Source organism: Molothrus aeneus, assembly GCF_037042795.1.
Source record: "Molothrus aeneus isolate 106 chromosome Z unlocalized genomic scaffold, BPBGC_Maene_1.0 scaffold_33, whole genome shotgun sequence".
NCBI lineage: Eukaryota > Metazoa > Chordata > Aves > Passeriformes > Icteridae > Molothrus > Molothrus aeneus.
In genome coordinates, this window is record NW_027098761.1 from 2,374,356 (window position 1) to 2,394,024 (window position 19,669).

The following is a 19,669-nucleotide window of genomic DNA, read 5'->3' on the forward strand; positions in this document are numbered from 1 at the left end:
TCTTCTTCTCTTTCCCTCACTCATTCTCTTTCATTTTTTTTCTTTTCTGGCACCACACCACCTTAATTTGCTGTCTGTATAGAGGATTCCTGTGTGCAAATGGTCCTGGAAATAGTGGTATGAAGAGTTTCCTGAAAAGGAGCTTATGGGCACGATCCATACTTATTTAATTGCAGTAGGTGCATTTGAATTTTAAAGACAGGCTCTTCAGAGTACTGGTAAGCTTTTTACTGGTGCATTTAGAGACCAGAGAAAGAAAACAAGCTGTGTTTGAAAATATTAATTACTCAGCAGTGAAAATCACAGAATTCACAAAATCAGTTGTAGAATCTCTAGTCTAACCCTCCACCTTTTGCCAATGTAGCCATTGTTTTATAGCAGGTTTTACTTCTAGATCATGGACTAGTCACAGACTTATATCTTGCTTAAGTCTAACCTTAAATCTTGCTAACAAAAAATTTACCAGAATGAATTAAAAATATTAACTAAGAGTTAAGTACTTGAGTCTCCATGTTACATCCATTATTAGATGGAATGAAAAAAGGTTAACAAAACACTGTTCAGCTAAATGGAATTAAAACCTCTCAAATTTTAAATAAGGCAGGCCCTTAGAGATTTGAAGCAGTTTTAAAATAGTTATAATTTGATACAATTTTCCTGAGAGTCTTTCTGCAGTTAAAACCTTGTACAAGTGGTACTCAGACTTTCCTAGACAAGCCCTTTCTCTCGTGCCAGCATCTGACCTTTAGTTCCAGAAGTGCTCACCTAAAATTTGCAGTTAGAGAAAGCAGAGAAATTGCTAACACTCTGTGCTTCTCACACAGATGCAGAATTTGTTAGTGCAAAGAACTCAGGGACCATACAAAATAACTTTACTCCATTTTGCAAGGGAAAGTAAAAGTTTTACAGCAGTCCCTGGGGGATAATTCCTCCTGACTCTCAGTTTAGAAATCTTCTGGTTTGCCTTTTCACCTCATTCTCTTTTTTTAGCAAAAAGAACAGTGTTCCAGGCCGTTCTTCTATGTTGCAAGACAGAGCAAGAAACTGAGAGCCAATGTATTTTAACAGATATTTTGAAGAGCTACTAGACTCTATGTCTAAATTAAAAGGTTTGTCCCTTTCTTAGAAAAACTCTGTGGTCTGCAAGAGTCAGAACGTTGGAGTAAGACAGGAAGGAGGTTGAATCACCAGAGCATATGCCACTAAACTGGCCAAGGTACATCTAGTTCTCTGAGTGTCACCAGGCTTGCAGTATTTCTGCAGTTCCATCATCATTAAACATATTTCTGTGCTGGCTCACTCTGGTGTTCTTTTAGCTATGAATAGCCTTTTCTAATGGTTTGATTGGAGAAGCTAAAGAAGCAGAGAAAAAGGGTGTGTGTGGTGGGGAGGGGTGCCCAATAATCTCTAAAGTGAACTAGACTACAGTGAGTGTGTTTCTGTCATCTTCAGATGTGTGCAGCTTGGGTGGAAGAGATTACAGGAACAGAATTTAATAATTCATCTGCAAGATGAATTAGCTACTGGTAAGAGCCTGAAAAGTCTGGTTGTAGTTGTATACAGAAGACTTTATAGAGGGAAGACTTGGGAAATATATGAAGAAAAGAACCAAAACCAAATGGACAGACCAGGATGAAAATGAGATTAAAATACTTCAGCCTTTTTAGAGAATACTAATGTACCCTAGACAGGCAAGCCAGCATCAATCCATCCCTGCTGGAGCTGTGTTTCCTCCTCTGACTATTGCAGTCTAAAGTTAAACACAGTGGCCCTGACATATAAGCTCATTATGTCTCCAGTAAACAGCAAAGCACTTTGAACACTCTTTGTCCCCAGTGATCAATACTGAGTCTGAAAGAAAACAAAGAGAAAGCCACTGCCACTCTATGTATTTGGTTATCCTCAATATTGTGTTTATATTCAAAATGGTCATCAGAAATATCTGCTGCTTCTTACAAAAACAGAATGTAAGCAGGAAATATCAGGGGTTTTTACCCCTATAAATTATTAGCAGGGGAAAAACATTATTATCAAAGTTAGTCTTTGAAGAACAGCAGATACCTACAAGGAGAACATATCCATTGTGCAGCTGACAGTACAGGAGTAGCCAGACAATCATCTGGTATCTGTATGTAAAGGAATAGTGCTGTCACTGCAGAACTTTTCAGTGTTTGTGGAAGAGGTACAGCCTTTGCAGGTTACTACATACTGGCACAACAAGTTATGCTAAACACATTATTCATTCCTCCTGCTGGAATGCAATGGCTTTGGATTTTTCCTAAGGAGACCAGCTTTACAAAATTTTTTTTCCTGTATGTCTTTTTTTTTTCTTTTTCTTTTCTCTTTTCACAGGTTCCTCCTTGTCCCTAATAAGTGTTGCACACACTTCTCGAATTTCATTGCAACTGGCTGAAGGAGGTTAGCCTCAAACATGTGTTTGCTGCTACTTCAGGCAGTGCCTTGCAGAGCAGAGCTGAGCATGTCCATCCTGCTGAGCAGAACCTGAGGACACCCTGAACAGGAAGCTGTTTGTTTGATTTGTTGGATGAATAATCAGGACAAGCAGCTCAAAATCAACTGAAGTGTGCATACCCTCATGCCCTTGCCTTCTGGTAAAAGCATGAGGCAGTAGGAGGAAAGTCAAGGAATCAGGAGGGGACAGGGAACACGAGTTGGAGTGAAGATAATTTGACAGGGATGTGCAGGACACAAATAACACAACTCAGAGGACACCAGGCTTCTCAGTTCAGCTCCCCCAAGACCATGAATGTCTGTCCTGCCTGCACATTGAGCAAGTATCTAAACACGACGTGCCTGCCTTGTCCTGCCTCTGACACTCATGCTTATGAAAAGCCGGAGCTGTACCTGATCTCAGGCAAAGCAAAAGAAAATATTATTCCCATTGCCCAGCACAAATGCTCAGTGCCATCAGAGCTGTTACAGTGGATGGCAGAGGGGAAAGGTGCTTTCACAATGGAAAATACTAGGATCTGGATGGCTGGGGTGAACCTTTGCTACCTGGTTAAATTCTCATCCCAAGATTGTTTCTGATCATAGTTTTAAAGTCCTGTCCTGTTATTGTACAGGCTGAATAATTTAATAAGTAACTATTTCTTCTGAGCACTTGAGGTTGCAGTTACATGACTGCAGGAACAGTTGAGTCACCAAATGTTCATCTCTGTTTTCCAAAGCCCTCCCAGCTTTCCAATGCCATTTGGTGTGGGGAACTGAAGGGACAAAGTGACCCAAGTAAGACATAACTTATCAGAAGAAAAAGTTCATTTTTCAGCTACATCAGTGTCACTTATGTTCGTGCACAGCAGGAGACAGCACCATGATAAGGATGGATGAGTAGTCAGGAATGACAGGCTTCCACTGTCATTCTGTGCCACTACCCCAAAATCACTTGAGACTCTTCTCCCTCCTCAGTCTTTTGGGTCTAACAGAACCTGTTTTAAAGAAATAATTGTTTAAGGATGAAAGTGTACCCTGAAAAGCATGCAAGTGAGCAAAGAGGGAGCTGGGAAGACTGAATAGAAATCACAAAAAATTATAATGAACTAAATATTTATTTCTAAAAAAAAGGAAAAAAGGCCTTCTGGCCCATTTTTTTTTTTTTTTTGATTGCTCCTTGTAATAAATTCTGCTGGCTAAAGCATCATCCAAAATGTAATCCTGGGTGCAGTGTGGTGTTTCTTCTGATGCTGCACAATAGTCACTCTCCCACATGCACACTGAAACAGAAGTCAAAAATTTTTTTTTTTTGTTTTTAAAAGTTCTGCAACTCTTATCATGGGAAGAACACAGTAAAAGACCTCCTAGGAACATATACACTTTTTTCCACCTCCAGTACTCTCTTTTTTCTCTGCTCTGTTCCAGGATCTGCTGTGCTTTCAGTGCATCAACGTTTGAAGGCTTGAGAGCATTTAAGTAGAAGGTAGAGTATAAATCACTGTTGTTAAAAACAGAAAAAGAGGCAGAGGTGGTCAGCAAAGAGGGTGTCTTAGGTTGGAAATGGGTGTGTGTATTCTATTCCTATCTGTAGAGTTATCTTCTGTTAATTGGGCAGTTTTCTTTATCTCTTCCACAACCAATCCTCTCTCTGGGAAATATCCTCTGTGAATGGGCCATTGAGTCTCCTCCATGACTGATAAAATTACATCATCCCATTGTGAGATGCTCTGTCCAGGGGGAGGAGCCAAGCATTCCTACCTGGATATAATCAGAGATTTGGAAGACCACAGCCAGCCTTTTCCACTGCACTCACACAGGAGCAGCCCTTTTCCATTGGATTCCCAGACGAAGACCACACCCTTCTACAGGATCATTGCTTCAGCAGAACCATGTGTGCCACTCCAGGAGGATGGCAGCCATCATTTCAATTGGATTGCTACCAACCCCCTGATCAACAGGGTGTCAGGTTGTATCCTGACTCTCTCAGTGTTGTTTTGTATTACTGCATTGTTTATTTTATTTTTAAAAAAATTTCTTCCCTAATAAAGAACTGTTATTCCTGCTCCCATGTCTTTGCCTGAGAACCCCTTAATTTCAAAATTATAACAATTCAGAGGGAGGGGGTTTACATTTCCCATTTCAGGGGAGGCTTCTGCCTTCCTTAGCAGACACCTGTCTTTTCAAACCAAGACAGAAGGATTTGGGAAAGCAAATCACCTGAGAAACTATGATATATTATTTTGAAAGAGTATCATGCATCTTAGTAGGCTGATGGACTTTCCAGCATGCCTAACCCGTTTCTAGGAAGTCACTATGGAATCCAACTGGTGTTTGAATGTGTTGTTTATTTTGGGCATTACTGTTCCTCTGGCTTTCCCATCTTCTTCCATGTTGTCTCAGCAATAAAAAGCTCTAGTTGTGGGACAGCTTTGCCAGGAGGAAGAATAAGGATCACAGGCATGCAAAGCTGATTTCCTTTGTTCATCATGCTTATAAGAGGGAATAACAGAAATTGCTATCTTAAAATTAACATATATTATGCTAGAAACTTCTGATTACAGGACTGGACACTAGCAAACTTCTAGCTGTGCTCAACAGAACAAGGTTTTTTTACTGAAAGGACCTAAGGGATTTTTTTCTTCGTAGGTTTTTTTTTTCCTTTCCCCAAGATCCTTCTAATATATAAGAGAGGTCTGAGCCTGAAAACAGTTTAGCCCAAATACGTGCACTTGCATTTTCTGGAGCTGCAGGCACAAACCCAAGGAGTTCCTACAATTGCAGACAGTGAACTTTCCCTGAAGCATCTTTCAGGTAATCAGTTAATTATGTATTATGGTCACAGGGCTGAGGGGTGTGTGTGTATATAAGAACAGGGAAGTGGAACACAGTGAAAAGCACTGGGAAGGAGGGGAAGTGAACTGGTCAGACGCAGTCTTGGGGCAGTTTGATGAAATGTCTGAATCCTGAACAGGCTCATATAAATCTTTGTGTAGCTGCTGAGCCTCCCCACTTCAGCCAATACACCTCTGAAGACTTCGCTGCAGGCTGAGAAAGCTTTTACCTGTCAGGGATGACACGCACATAAAGAACCTGCTGGTGACTCTTGACACTTTCTGCTCGAGTTTGCAGACCCCGGTGATCGTCACCCCTCCCGGGAGGGAGGCGAGGGATCCGGATCATCCAGCAGGTCCCAGCGGGGGAGGGCAGCGCCCCCGAGGCGCGGGAGCTGGCGGGGACACCTGGCAGAAGTGACATCGGGCAGAGGGGACACCCGCCAGAAGTGACACCCGCCAGAAGTGACACCCACTAAAAGTGACACGCGGCCGTGGTGACACCGAGCAGATGTGACACCGTGGCTGGGGAGGGCCGGGGAGCTGCGCTGCCCCTACGGCTGTCCCGCCGCTCCCTGCGAAGCGTTCGGGGACCGCAGAGTAGGAATGAGGACCTCCGGCTGCGCAGCCACCACCGCCCCGGGCGTCCCCCTGGGACTCGGGATTTACTCCTGAACCTGCTTCCAGAGACCGGTCCCCTCCCCGGTGTGCGGTGACCCCCTCCGGCCATCTCCCCTTCCCCTTCCTTGAGCATCCCCGTGCTGGCGGAGTCACATGTTTGGTCTTTGATGCCTTTAATCCCACCCTCAGCGCCCGAGAGGGAGGAGAGAAATTCGCGGAAGAGAAGTGAGCCACACGCCGAGAGCAGGATCCCGGCGGGAGCGGAGCTGCGGGAGGGAGGGAGGCGGGAGCGGCCGTGCGGGGCTGCCCAGCGGATCGGGTAAATCTCCCGCTCGGATCGGGGAAATGGCCCCCTGGGATCGCGCTGTCCCGGGGGAAGGCTTCCTCTCCCCCTGCAGGGGATAAGGGGGCGGGCGGTGCACCGAGGAACCGGCTGGGGGAACGGGGAAAGGGGGGCCACGAAGTTATGGCTGATGAGCAGCCACAACTGCTTATCGGGGCTGGGCTTGCCTGCTGTGGCTGCGGCACCCGAGCCGGCAGGGAGGTGGAAACCCTCCAAGGATCGTGGAGATGTTTCTGTGCTTGCTCCGGGGATATGCCTGTACATGGTGACGAGCGAGGACAAGTGGCCGGAGCCTGGCCGCGCCTCAAGAAACGGCCCCTCCCTTAGGGGAGGTGAGCGGAACTCTCAAGGGAACGGGGAAAAGCCAGCCAGCTTCTGCCCTGAGCTTGGTGCCACCCGGAGGAGCCCTCGCCCGAGGTAGAAGCGTGGCCAGAATCTCTCTGGTCTGAAATCTGGGTAAGGAGCTGAGGACTGGGCACACTGAAATGACCTCCGTGTGTATCTGCAAGGAGGGCAGAGAGTGGAGGTGGGATCAGCCTTTCTTATCTAACGAACGCCCTCTCCTCTTTGACCATCCCCACTGAGGTAACTGCCATTAATCCCAGTGCTTTACGGGTCACCTTGTGCTACCTGGCAGCTCTCCCGAAGGGAACGAGGAGCACCTAAGAAACCCAATGGCCGAAGTCGCTGACATTTAGAATCAAAGGCTGCTGAGGAAATCTGCAGTTGTGCTGTGATGCAGCAAAACGTGAAACGATGCTGATGTACACTACAGGTTCCTGGGCTGGCTTCTCCCCTGCAGTCACTGAGAAAATAATTTATGTACAACCATTAGGGCACATCAGGTTCAGCAAGCATTTGCCAGCACAAAAGCCAGGAGGAACACCCTCCTGCACATGTGAAATCTGCTGATTTCTTGTCTGTCCAACAAGGGCTTCACTAATTGTACCACAGATTATTTTTCAGCTCCTGCATTTACCTCATTTTCTCCCCTTGGGGCTCAAGCAGATCACCAGGATCCCCCAGAACCAGGGCATTCCATTCACCACGCCTTCCTGTGCAGGATAAACACTGGTTCTTGCATTGTGGGGGGAGGGGAGGAAGAGGGTGTATATTCCTCAGGCACAAGTGGTGAATACAGGGAAATCAGTAGTTTAACAATAGTACAGAGTCTCTTCAAAGAGAAATGCTTTTTATCAATGATGATGAAACATTTTTCTTTCAAACAGAGTTTGAATCACAGTACTCTGGCTGTTGTCTTGTACAGTTTTGCATTTTGATTGTTACATAGGCCAGTCCCAAATGGAAATTTACAGGTTTGTCATCAAAGACCTTTGTTCACAAATATTCTATTTCCTTATTCCTGTGCTTTATTCTTCACAGTCATAAACAACAGTAAAGCTACAACATCTGCAGTGTTAGCAGCCATCACCACATCTGTTTCCTTTTCTCTCCCTCCATTCTTACACCCACAACTCTTCTGGCACAGGTGAATTTTTAAGAGAATTCATCATTGTGGGAATAACAAAAAAGTGTTATTAATGATTAGATGATGATCAAATTATATTTAACGATAAATAAATTGCAAATGGTGATTAAGGAATAATTCAATTATAATTTAACAATGATTTAACAATAATTAATAATTAAGCTGTAATGAAACAGTAATTGAACCATGTTATAGTTTCTGATTTCAACAATGATTTAAACCATGATTAGATTCTGCTACTTACTTCTACACCTAAAGCTATAGCTGGATATATAAATATCATGAACATACATAGGATGTAGTTGCAGAAAGTTGTTGAGACTGCTGGGGTCCTTCTGACACAGAGAGGGAATTCCAGTGACAGACTTACCAAGTTGGTAAGGGCCTTAATTTAAAGCTGCTGTGGGATGGGAACTTCAAGCATTTCAGTTTAAAGCCAGGGCGAGCAAGAGAGGCCCAGAACATGGGGAGGGATCACAATCAGCAGGAGGGCACCCGAATGGCAGCACAAAGGAATTCCAGCCACTCCAGCCACTACTTTGCCTGCCTCTGTGCAAAGGCATGGGGAATGAATATGGGAAGCTGGAGTCACGGGCACACCTGCAGGGCTGGCAGCTCCTTGGCATCATGGCAATGTGCTGGGGTGGCTCCTGAAACTGCAGTGGTGGAATGGAAGGATACAGAATCTTTAGCAAGGGCAGGTGGGGGAGATGAGGAGAGGTCACCCTCTATGCCAGTGACCAGCTGGAGTGAATGGAGCTCTGCTCAGGGATGGATGAGGAGCTGTCCAACAGATGATGAATCAGGATTAAGGGAGGACAGGGACAGGTGACATTTTTGTGGAGGTTTGCTACAAGCCACTGCACCAGCACGACTGAGTGGATGAGTCCCTCTATAGACAGACAGACTCTTGTGATCACAAGCCCTGGTTCTCTTGGGGCACCTCAACCCCCTGTCACACCTACCAACATCACAGACAGCTCTCCAAAGTCATTGGCTTAAGTCTCTGTGTTTAGCTATTACCTTGCAGACCTCTTCTCAGGCTGCTCTCCACTGCCACTTCATCTGATCTGACTGCTGGATAGCAGCAGAGGGAGCACTGCTTTCCCATGGGATTGCCCTGCAGGGAGGCAGCCAGGTGAAATGGGCTCTGTACATGTTTATGTGACAGAGGAAAATCAATATACATGAGAAAAAAGACAGAAGTTGGGAAAAATCTGTAGTGAATATATATTGAGTTCACAGCCTCTTTCACTGGTGGCATAGTCTTATCCTCTTAGTTCAAACAAAATGGGCCAAGTGTCATTCACCTGCCACAGCTATGTCCCCCTTTCTTAGTGCAGTAGCTTTCAAACTGTGCTTCATGGATCTCTAGGGATTTATGAACAACCTGTAAAAGTTAACCACAGTCTGATGAGAATAGCAAGCCAGCCTATGATGAAATTTACATTCAAGTTTTAACTCTGCAGTTTCCTGTGTTACCTAATTGGTCACGGTTACACCCTGCATATTTGTGCATTTTTACTGTTCCAATAGTGCTTAAATTCCATCTCCTTGGACAGAAAAGGTCTGTACATTCACTGACAGGCCTTGAAGAATGGAAAATCAAAACAGACAGCAGTGCCCTCAATTTCTATCTCATGCACCACATAATTTTTGCAAATGGCCAAGTCCTCTACCCCTCTCTAGCCGCTTCTCTTACACATCAAGCTGTCATTAATCTGTTAACTGTGACAGTGTTACATCTTTAGTACACAGATCATAAGAAACAAAAGTTCTAAGGGAGCTGAGAGCTTAAGTGCAGCAACCCTGATCTCTGCCTGGCTTATCTGATGATAAGATGATAGATGCCACTCATCATCTACGAACAACAAAAGAACAATTGCTTTCAGCAGTGCTTGAGGAGGTGAGAGATATATTTGGTACCTGCCAGTAAAATGCAATCAAATAACAACTACTGGTCTCTTACCATTAAGGTTCCTCTGAATGTTTTTTAGCAGCTCTTGCTGGGATGCTTGTATTCTCTAGGGGGTCCAGCTCCCAGTTTGGCATGGAAGTACAGCAATCAGATCTGTGGATGCTTGGCTTCTGCTGGACACTGGTGTTGTCAAGGGAGGCCTGATACATTGCAGGAATATTATCTGGCACCTGACCTACAAAGAGCTGTCAGAAAAACAAGAGGAATTGCAGATGAGAAAAGCTAGCCATCTGGCCCAGTAATAGGAATCAGCTCATGGTAGGGACCTCAGGTTTTGGAATTTGAGGATATCTGTACAGTCCCTGTCAGCATGCCCATATATTACAGGAGATGTCTATGGCTCCTTGGGAAGCTTTCATTGACTTCCTCAGATTCAAGCAGGATGTTTGTCACAGCACCACAAAGGCCTTGTCTCTGCCAGAGAGGGTTCATCAGCAGGGGAGCTGGTCCTGAGCTGGCAGCTCTTCTGCATGGTGTTAGGCTGGGGTGTAGAAAAGCTTTTCACTCAAAGGTTTCAGCTTGGGTGCTGCTGTAGGATCAAAAGTGTAAAGTACCACTTGTGTGAGCACCATTACTCCCACCACTGCTATGGCTTAGTTGGGGCTGTGACAGCCCATGACATTTCCATGACATTTTCCAAGAGCCTGCCTTTGTTTCCCTCTTTCATCCCTTTTTAGAGAGATGACTCTATAGCTTTGACCAAATGACTTCATCCAGCTGTTTTTATGTTAGGAAAGAAATGGCTTTTCCCACTGACACTGAGAAGAAGTGTAGATAGGCCAAAAAGAGTAATTTAATAATGTAATTGTACAGGAATAGTTGTCTCTGTCTCATGGTGCAGGAAGGAGAAGGCAGATGATTTCTCTATCTAGGAACCTAAAAATTTGCAGCTTTGAAACATATAGGAAACTTTGTTCCAGGAAGACCTCTCTGTGGAGAGGAGTTTGGAGCAGACAGAAAATCAGCTTTCTCTTTTAAAGCACAAGCACAGCAGATAGTGCTTTGCACCCCAAAGAATACATTATTATTTTTCTACTCTCCTTGGTGTGCAAAGAGGTGAGTTTTCCTCAAAAGTTTAATTCAGCCAAGTAATTAGGGGACTAATGAAGATATAGATTTGGAATTAGGTGTTTCTGGAAGGAATTTTCATCATGAGAATCCAAGAAAAGAAACAAGCCAAATTACAGCTTTATATCACCACAGGTTCTAGTCGTGTTTAAGCAATGGCTCAGTTCTACACAGGACATGTGTAAATGTGGCCTCCATTGCAAGTATTTATATGGTTGCAAAGTAGTTATTATTCAGGTTTAATAAAGTGGGGGTTTTTAAGGCACTATGAAATCCAAACCTGATTCTTCCTTTTCTCCTCAGACAACTTTTTTTTTTTCTGTCTGAAATGCCACTTGCATGCTTGCATGAAAAATAAACAAGATGTTTTTTCCCCCTAGAAAGGGAAAAAATTGAAAATGACAGTACAAAGAGCTCCTGAAAGGAGTGTCTCCTCTGAAGTCAGAACCATCCTAATGGCTGGAAAACAGCCTGAGCAGAAACTCTCGATTCAAATCCTACAGATATGAGCAAGCTTCACCTCTGCAGAAGTAAGAATTTATTAATCCATATTTTGAGCTCTCAGGTTCCCAGGTTACAGAAGAAGGTGTGAAGGAGGTCAGTCTCTTCCCTCTCTTCTGATTTTTCAGCTTGTTTTTCACATTAACTGCAGTATTGACCTGCTTTAGTACACTCCTGACCATTTTTAGCCTCTGTGGTTATTTCACTGTCCAGTGAAAACAGACTTTTCCTCACCAGACAGAGTGACAAACAGACAGTGTGTCTGTCCATGTGAGTTTGAACAGCTCAGGCAGCAGAGGAAGATGTGAAGAGTTGCAGTCATGTCTGTGTGTGATTACTGTTTTCTTGAGGCTCCCTGAGTTGCAGAGCATAATAAGAGCTCTAAGATCTCGAATTCTGTTACTGGTGAAGTGAAGCCAGAGTCATAATGCTTGGAATTACAACAGTGATTGGATGGCTGCATGGGTGGCTTCCAGTCCTGCGTGCTTTTCCAGGGGAAGCTGGAAAAGGAGGTACCTCCACAGATGGTGGTGCTCACCTGCACCACCTCACCGACCCTGCCTTGAGTCGGGAGCTGGGACACCAGCAGGTGGAGTCCCCACACCACTTTGCCAGCACTGTCGGGCTCCGGACTCAGTGTGAGTCCAGCTGCAGGGACCTGGGACATGAACAAGTTCAAGGGTTGCAGAAGAGCAGGATGTCAAGTGAGAACTTGTTTGATTCATCTCATGAGGCTGCAGCCCCCCCAGCTCTACTGGCCACTAGGGAGGACAGCACAACCATTTTTCCCTCTTCAGTAGAAGATGGTGTGAGGGAAGGAGGTCTTCCTTGGGTGAATGTTATCATCATAGAATCATGGGATGGTTTGGGTTGAAGGGACCTTACAGAACAGCTAGTTTCAAACTCCCTGCCAGATTCCACTCACTTAATCAGGTTGTTCCAAGAATTATTAATGAAGAAACGCTCAAATAATTATTACTAGTACTTCAATATATATCCCAAGATCTCATTGCCAGCTCATAGGTTTTGTAGCTCAGAGTTTCAGCATAGCTGGAAGATGGAAATTAAGCTTTATTTCCTGAGAACTAAACTACCTACTATCTTCTTTCCCCCTGTGGCCCTCACTTTCAAGTTTGGAGGCTTGCTCAGAGACAGTGATGCTTGTATCAAGAGAAAGCTCGACAGCATGAGCTGTAGAATATGATTCTGCATGTTTGTGTTCTCTTAATGCTTGTGACAGGTTAGCTGGAAGGCCCAGGATTCTGGATGAATAAATGCATTTAAATGCCAGAACTTTGCATCTGATGGATTTCAGGTCTTCACATCCTGAATCCTCAGCACTTGGATCTAGCAGCTGAAGTGCAGCCATCACCTTTAAGGCCTTTACAAGGTTCACTGATGCAATTCAATGCAGCATTTTTGCAACAGGATTGTGTAACAAGACAGGAAAAGAAAGCTATATGGAAAGAAGCTGCAAATTCTCATGCATCAACATGTAAATTTGTTCTCGAATTTAATTATTCTAAATCTTGTCTTGAGCCCTAAGAGTGCACAAACACTTGTGATTGTTTCTGCCACAAAGATGCCACAATCTATGTAAGGATGGTTTGAGATCTCACAGCATGAACTGCCTGTTCACTAACAAATATTTGGAATAACTCTTGTATATTTTGCATTAATCTTGTTAAAAGGCCTTTCATAGATGGTTGTCACATTCCCATATGGCAAGAGGAAAAGGTTCTCCTAATGGTAAAAACCAGCAAATCTGTGACCTCTGTAAAGAAGGCAATTCTGAAGTATCCCCAAAGCCAGACCTTGCTCCATGTCCTCCAAGTCTCTTCTTATACAAGATCCATTTTTCTGAGACAGAGGAGAAAAGCCATGATTTTTTCCATCTACCCAACTTTGCTTAGGCTGCTTCAAATGACAGTGTAGAAAAGGACAAAGAATAACATTTGATTGAACTATCATTTGATGATCAGAACTTGCTGAAGGCAAAAGGGTAAAAATTGGAGAAACTCTGCACTGAACACTCAGTGCACATTCAGTCATCTCAGTGAGGGGAACATGAGTACCTCAGTTCTTAGGGAGAGGGAATAGGAACTTAAAGGGAGAATGAGACAACAGATTAAAAGTGAGATTACTGACAAAAGAGAATTCATCTGAACAACCTAACTGCCATGATTTTGGGTAAGCTTTTGTCAGCCAGGCTGTGAGGTCTTCAAGGCAGCCAGAGAAGCAGATATGGAAAAATCTAACTTTGGTGAAGGTGGATATTTGCTTAAAGTGAATGTGTATACAAAAAATATTACATATTTATGTGACTACTTCAGTTTAAAATTGAAGGCATATACTTCTAAATTGTGTACTTTTAGATAAGGAGTCAATGGCTCAATTACAACATGTTCATGTTGCTGTGCCCATGTATCTCACAGGGTCTAGTTAGGAGGAGACATCTGAGAGAAACAGGCACACACATTACCCTTAGCATACACAGGCCCTTAGTGAAGTAAATTGGTGTCTTTGTTATATGGCTTCACATTTCAGGGAGTGAAAAAAAACCACATTTGGAAGTGTGTGAGCAGCAGGAGGGAAGCATCTATGTCTCCAAAGTGGTAAAAGTTTTTCTCTCCAATATATGCTAGACTAAGATACAAGAATTCTGGCTTTGCTTCGTGGCTGTGATCTAAACATTATTATGTCACTGTCACCAGAGAGGGGTACCTAACCTTTAACAGAAGGGGATTTCCACACATCCTGCTTCCACCCTGCCTGTTGTTACGTGTTTGAAGCACAGTAACAAACACACAAAGTCCTTTTGAGCTTGGTTAGATCAGAGTTCCTATGTGCTAAAAAAACCTTAGGGGTTCTTTGCTGGAAATTAAGTTGGGCTCATCTGTCCTCAATGTCCCAGGACTATGCTGTGATGCCTCCACCATAAGGGATTACACAGGGCCTTGTATTTTAGCTTACTCAGAGACTAGTCCCCTGTTTTCTGTTTTCTCTGTCAGTTCCTATTTCACTAACCATCCTTTTTTCTTCCTTTCTGGGCTTGGACAACCTGTGCAGGTTTGGCAGCAGTGGCCCCAGTGGTATCCTGAATTCCAGGGAGAAGGATGCATTGAAAGTGAAGGATTGAGGGCATGAGCAGTGCGGGAGTGCCCTCTTTCTGCAGCAGTTATGTTCCACCGAGCCTGGCAGCTCTGTGGGAAGTGGTGCCGTTGGTCCAGCCCTTTCATCCATCTCCTCACCCTGACTGTGGTGACTTTTGGTGTGCTGGCACCTTTGATCTGCCACCGGCTCCTGCACTCTTACTTCTACCTGCGGCGCTGGCACCTGAACCCCATGAGCCGGGAGTTCCTGGAGCAGAACCAGCAGGAGGGCCAGGATGCTCTCCATTACTTTGAGAAGATGCAGATGCCAAACGCCTCTGAGGCCTCCAGCAGTGACGCCTTCCAGCCCTTGCTGCTAATCACCATTATCACTGTGCAGAGGCAGAATGATTTCCACTACGTCTTGCAAGTGGCCTCCCACTTCCACCGCCTCCTCCAGAAATGTGGGGCGCGTTGCCAGAGCCACCGCATGCTCCTCTGTAACGTGGAGTCAGACCCCAGCAGCCATCAGGATGTCAGGCTGCTGAGCAGCCTCTTTCCTATGGTCAGTCGTGACAGAAGTGGAGAGAATCCTGACCCCAGCCTGAACCAGTTTGAGAAGGAGAAGCAGGACTACGTCTTCTGCCTGGAGCAGTCACTGTTGATGTACAGCCCAGAGTACATCCTTCTTGTGGAAGATGATGCTGTGCCAGAGGAGGAGATATTTTCTGTCTTGCAGCACCTCTTCTCGGCCCGGTTCTCCAAGCCCTACCTCAGAGATGCTCTCTACTTCAAGCTGTACCATCCCGAGAGGCTCCAGCGCTACATCAACCCTGAGCCCATGAGGATCCTGGAGTGGCTGGGCCTGGGCATGTTCCTGGGGCCGGTGCTGAGCTGCGCATACTGCTGGGCCGCGGGGCGGGCGGGCCCTGGCTGGTGCCTGGTGGCGTTCTTCGCCCTGTACAGCATGGCCCTGTCGGAGCTGGTGGGGCGGCACTACGGGCTGGAGCTGCGCCGCCTGCACCCCGCGCTCTACAATGTGGCGCCGGCCAGCGAGTGCTGCACGCCCGCCATGCTCTTCCCCGCTGCCTCTGCCCGCCGGGCCTCAGGATACCTGCGGGGGCTGCGCTGCCGCCGGGGCTTTGCCAAGGACACCGCCCTCTACTCGCTGCTGCGGGGCAAGGGCGAGAACGCCTTCGTGGTGGAGCCCAACCTGGTGCGGCACGTGGGGATGTACTCCAGCCTCCGAATGAACAGCGACCCGAAACTGCTGTGAGCTGCTCCTGCCCTGCCACACAACAGCACCCACACACTCATTCACTACTCCTGGCAGAAAGCAAAATGATGGGGCAGAGGGACAGTGTGCAAACTTGGAGTCTGTGCTGCTTGTCTCCACATGGGCAAAAATAACTCTCTCTAAAAGTACAAGTTTTCTTAAAAAATCAGCTTTTGTTCACAGAGACCCTGTTTAATACGAACTTGGAACTAATGCATCACCATGCAACACCTGGGAGGGAAGTGGAGGATTCCAGCTCACTCTCCTTAGCCATTCCCAAAGAAAAGCTCTCACACCAACAAGCATGGCTTTCCTGCCTACTCTTCCTGGACAGTGGTTACAAAAATCCTCTCACCTAAGGGCAGCAGAAATGTTGGACAAAGTGAATGTTTCAAATTTAAGCTAATGAGGAGGGGAAGGCCTTATTTCCCCATCCTTACTAAGGTCTCATCTCTGACCTGTCTCTGTTCCAAAACTCTGGTTTTGAGCTGACCCTTCAAAAGCAGAAGTGGTTTGCAGGAACTTTCCCACAAATTCTGCCTAGATTCTTCAAAGTTTTGAAGTCTCTTTAGCTACTGTCTTCCTATCTGCACCTCCACCATTCCCACTTCTTTTGCTTCAACCAGAGGCTCTTAACAACAAAACCTCTCTGCTTCATTAAAGGTCACCTCTGAAAGTAGGGATAGGAAAACAGAATCACAGCCACTGGTGTCACACAGATGGGCCACAAAGGCACATTTTCATTGATACACAACGCACATTGTACACAATGTTTGCTGTGTTGGTCGGGATCATCACTCATTGTACTGGATCCATTAAAAGAGGTCTTGTCAGCCATTGAGTGAACTTAGACATTCAACATTAATTTACCTTGACTTTCCCTCAGCAGAGAGGCAAAGGAAAGATTCAATCAGGTGCTGTTGTTGTGCAGGATCCTTGTTCATTCTGGAGCTGTAATTCACAGCTCAGCTGGAGTGGTTCATTCACTGCTCCTGGCAGAAAACAAAATACCTGTGGGAAACAAAGCTGTTCACAAGAGCAAGCAACAATAGCACAGCACATCAAGGGGCCACTCTGACAGTGACCATGTCTCCTGGTTGTTAGGCATCTGGGAGAGGTACTTTGCACCAGGGCTGTGAGCACAGTTAAATAGAAAACCTTGCAGATGACAAGAGACCTCATACTGAAAGAAAGCCGGCAAAAATTGGATATATCTGATGAAAAGCCTACTTTGGCTTTAGTTAGCTTTGAATCAAATTCATTTCAAGGTGGCATTTGGTTGAGCTATTTTAAAAACCATGTTCCTTGCTTTGGAATGAACCAAGAAATTATTTTTTGTTGAATTTAATCAGTGGGGGTTATTTTGTTTTTTCTTTTTCGTAACGAACGGGCTCTGCTTTGACTTTTCTTGTCCCAGCTCTCTCCCAGGTGATTTATGCCTTAAGCTTTAACAAGTATGATTGTAGGTGAGAAATACCTAAAGCTGTTGAGAGATGAAACCAAAGAAAATGGCGACCCTCCCTCTGTCAGCACGGTGGGCATCTATTACACAGCACAAAGGCACAGTGCAGGTTAGCTGAGAAATAGCATGACACCAGTGCTTTGCTCTCCAGTAATCAGCTGGATACCTTCAGAAAATCTTTGGAAATTAGAGTGAGTAAAAACTGCTTGTGGGTTCCATGCCATTCCAAAGGCCTGGCCTTTAAGCCTCCTGGCAGAGGACACCAGGAAAATGGCACAGGCAAAACGACAATTTGTTCCCAGCCACTGGAAGCCCTGGAGATGCCAAGGTAGTCACACAGTGGCAGGTGGGCAAAGCTCTCCTCTGGCTTCACTGCAGTGGGGTTTGGGTATCAGGATTTGAGTGTCACTGTGTATTTATTCCACCAAGTGCCTGCACATACAACTGGTTTCTGGATCTTCAGCTGTGAATGTTTCAGTGCTTGCTCTTCTCTCTTTTATGTCCTTAGACTGTAAAAATCCAGGACAGTGTTCTGTTCTTTCCATTCATATTCATTCTTGCAAAGAAAATCTCACAGCAAGAAATGGAACAGACAATGGAAAAAGGAAGAGGGGAAAGCAAGCAAGCAAGCAAGCAAGCAAGCAAGCAAGAAAGAAGCTGTATCCAGTTAATAAATGTTTTGTTGTGAGGAAATGATTTATCCATTTGTCTCAAAGTTATTTTCCTGTTTGTCCAGTAGTACTTAATTTGACGTTTCAAAAGTCCAGGAGAGGTCAATAATTTCACTGAGCCTCATAGCTGGAAATTAAGAACACGAATTTGAGGCATCCCTTCTAAGCCAGAAGATAATTTTCATGGCATAAGAGATGACAGAATTTGACTGCAAGACCAAACAATGTGCAGAGGGCCCAGGGCTTGAACTTGCCAGTGTGAGAGTTTCAGATAAACCAGTCCTTTGTGCAAGAAGCAGGTTGAGAAATTCTTTATGTCCTTCTGGGACAATTTCCTAAAGTGCACAACTCACCTTCACAACAGAGGTGCTGCTTTGCTGAGCCTCATGAAGCTGTTCTGAGTTACTCAGGTACTTGCACAGTGCCCACCCTGCCAATGGGGCAACCCAGGAAAGGGCTCCTGCGGCTGCCTTTCAATCTCCCAGAAGCAGATTGAGTCTTCTTTCTCTTTTCTGTGCTGCATGTTTTACTAGAAATTAGAAGTCAGAGAAGTGCACATCACCCTCAGAACAGAGAATGGGAGGCTACTGTGAATTCTTAATTCCTGTTGGATTTTGTTCTGAAGTTCAGGCTAAAAATGCAGTATTCAAACACCCAAAAGCCTTTTCCCTCTCTTTCCTGTGAGGGGAGGGGAGCTGAGCTGCCCCATCTCAGACTACAGAAATTCAAAGCATGGTATTAGCTCCCTGAAATGTGGCCTTAAGAGCTTGTTTTCTTTCACTTTAAAACAAGCTTAGTGACTATTTTTGAAACAAACAGTATGGATTTGCTTGGGTATAGGTTCATTCCCAATAGTTTGGAGACTTCTTCAATGCAGAAGCTGCTGCTTGCACAAGAGGAGTCTTTCTTGATAGGCCAACAGCAGGACCCAAGGCTTTATTGTCCAAGATAGTTCAGGGGGAGTTATTAACAAAAACTACATTCAGTTCCAAAGTGTATCCAACATAAGCATGATGCAGGCACAGGGCATAAACTGACAGGTCTCTACTAGATTAGAAGCCCAAGAGGATTCTCTAACTCCAGTAGGTATCAATGTTTTACTAAGAAGACACTGGATTTGAAGAGAGAAAAGCCATCCTTCCTGTGGTGAGGAGCTCTGAATCACCAGATTGGGTATTTCAGCAGCAATTTGTCTGGATACAGGCTGAATTGTTTGGTAGGGTGTTTTTTTGGGGATTTTTTAAATTTGTTTGGTTTTGGTTTTTTTTTTTTTTTTCTTTTTGGTTTTGGTGTTTTTTTGGTTGGTTGGTTTTTGTTTTCTGGGTTTTTTAAACCAAATTTATTTACAAGCAAACTTTCCACAAAATAAATAACCTTTCTATAAAGACTCTATTTATAGTATCTTCTTTCCGTGTCCCACTGTTTGTTTTCCTGATTGGCTGATCCATCTTTCCTTACCATATTTGACAAAGAAAGTTACTCCTATGTTCATGCATTGGCACAGATGCTATAATTTTAATCCAGCCCCACTCAAAGCAGGTCTTATTAGACCAGGTTTCTCAGGCCCTTCTCCAATCAAAATTGAGGCATTTTAACAGGGACCTGAGGTAAAATCAAGCTCTGAGTGCTGAAATTTAAACTTGGCTTACTTTTGTATAGAGAGGGTACATATTTCACAAAATAAAAAAGGTAATTTTCTGTGAGAGACAGTTGTAGTTACAAAGGCATTGGCAGTTTCTCTCCCAAAGTCAGAGTTTCATTTTGTGTATTTTCACACCAGCTTTACAGACATTGTATCTGAATTCAGCAGATGGCAGGGCCCAACATGTGGCTCTGAATAATCTTCAGTAAAACACAAACTTGCCAAAAATGCATGGAGAATT

At 44.7% G+C, this 19,669-nt stretch overlaps 1 protein-coding gene across 1 annotated transcript; it reads left to right on the forward strand.

The window, feature by feature from the left end:
• The first annotated feature begins 6,142 nt into the window (after nucleotides 1–6,142).
• Nucleotides 6,143–17,815, forward strand: PGAP4 (post-GPI attachment to proteins GalNAc transferase 4). Its single transcript, XM_066569892.1, has 2 exons — nucleotides 6,143–6,225; nucleotides 14,355–17,815. The coding sequence occupies exon 2, from the start codon at nucleotides 14,466–14,468 to the stop codon at nucleotides 15,651–15,653; it is 1,188 nt and encodes a 395-aa protein (XP_066425989.1). The 5' UTR covers nucleotides 6,143–6,225; nucleotides 14,355–14,465; the 3' UTR covers nucleotides 15,654–17,815.
• The last annotated feature ends 1,854 nt before the right edge of the window (nucleotides 17,816–19,669 follow it).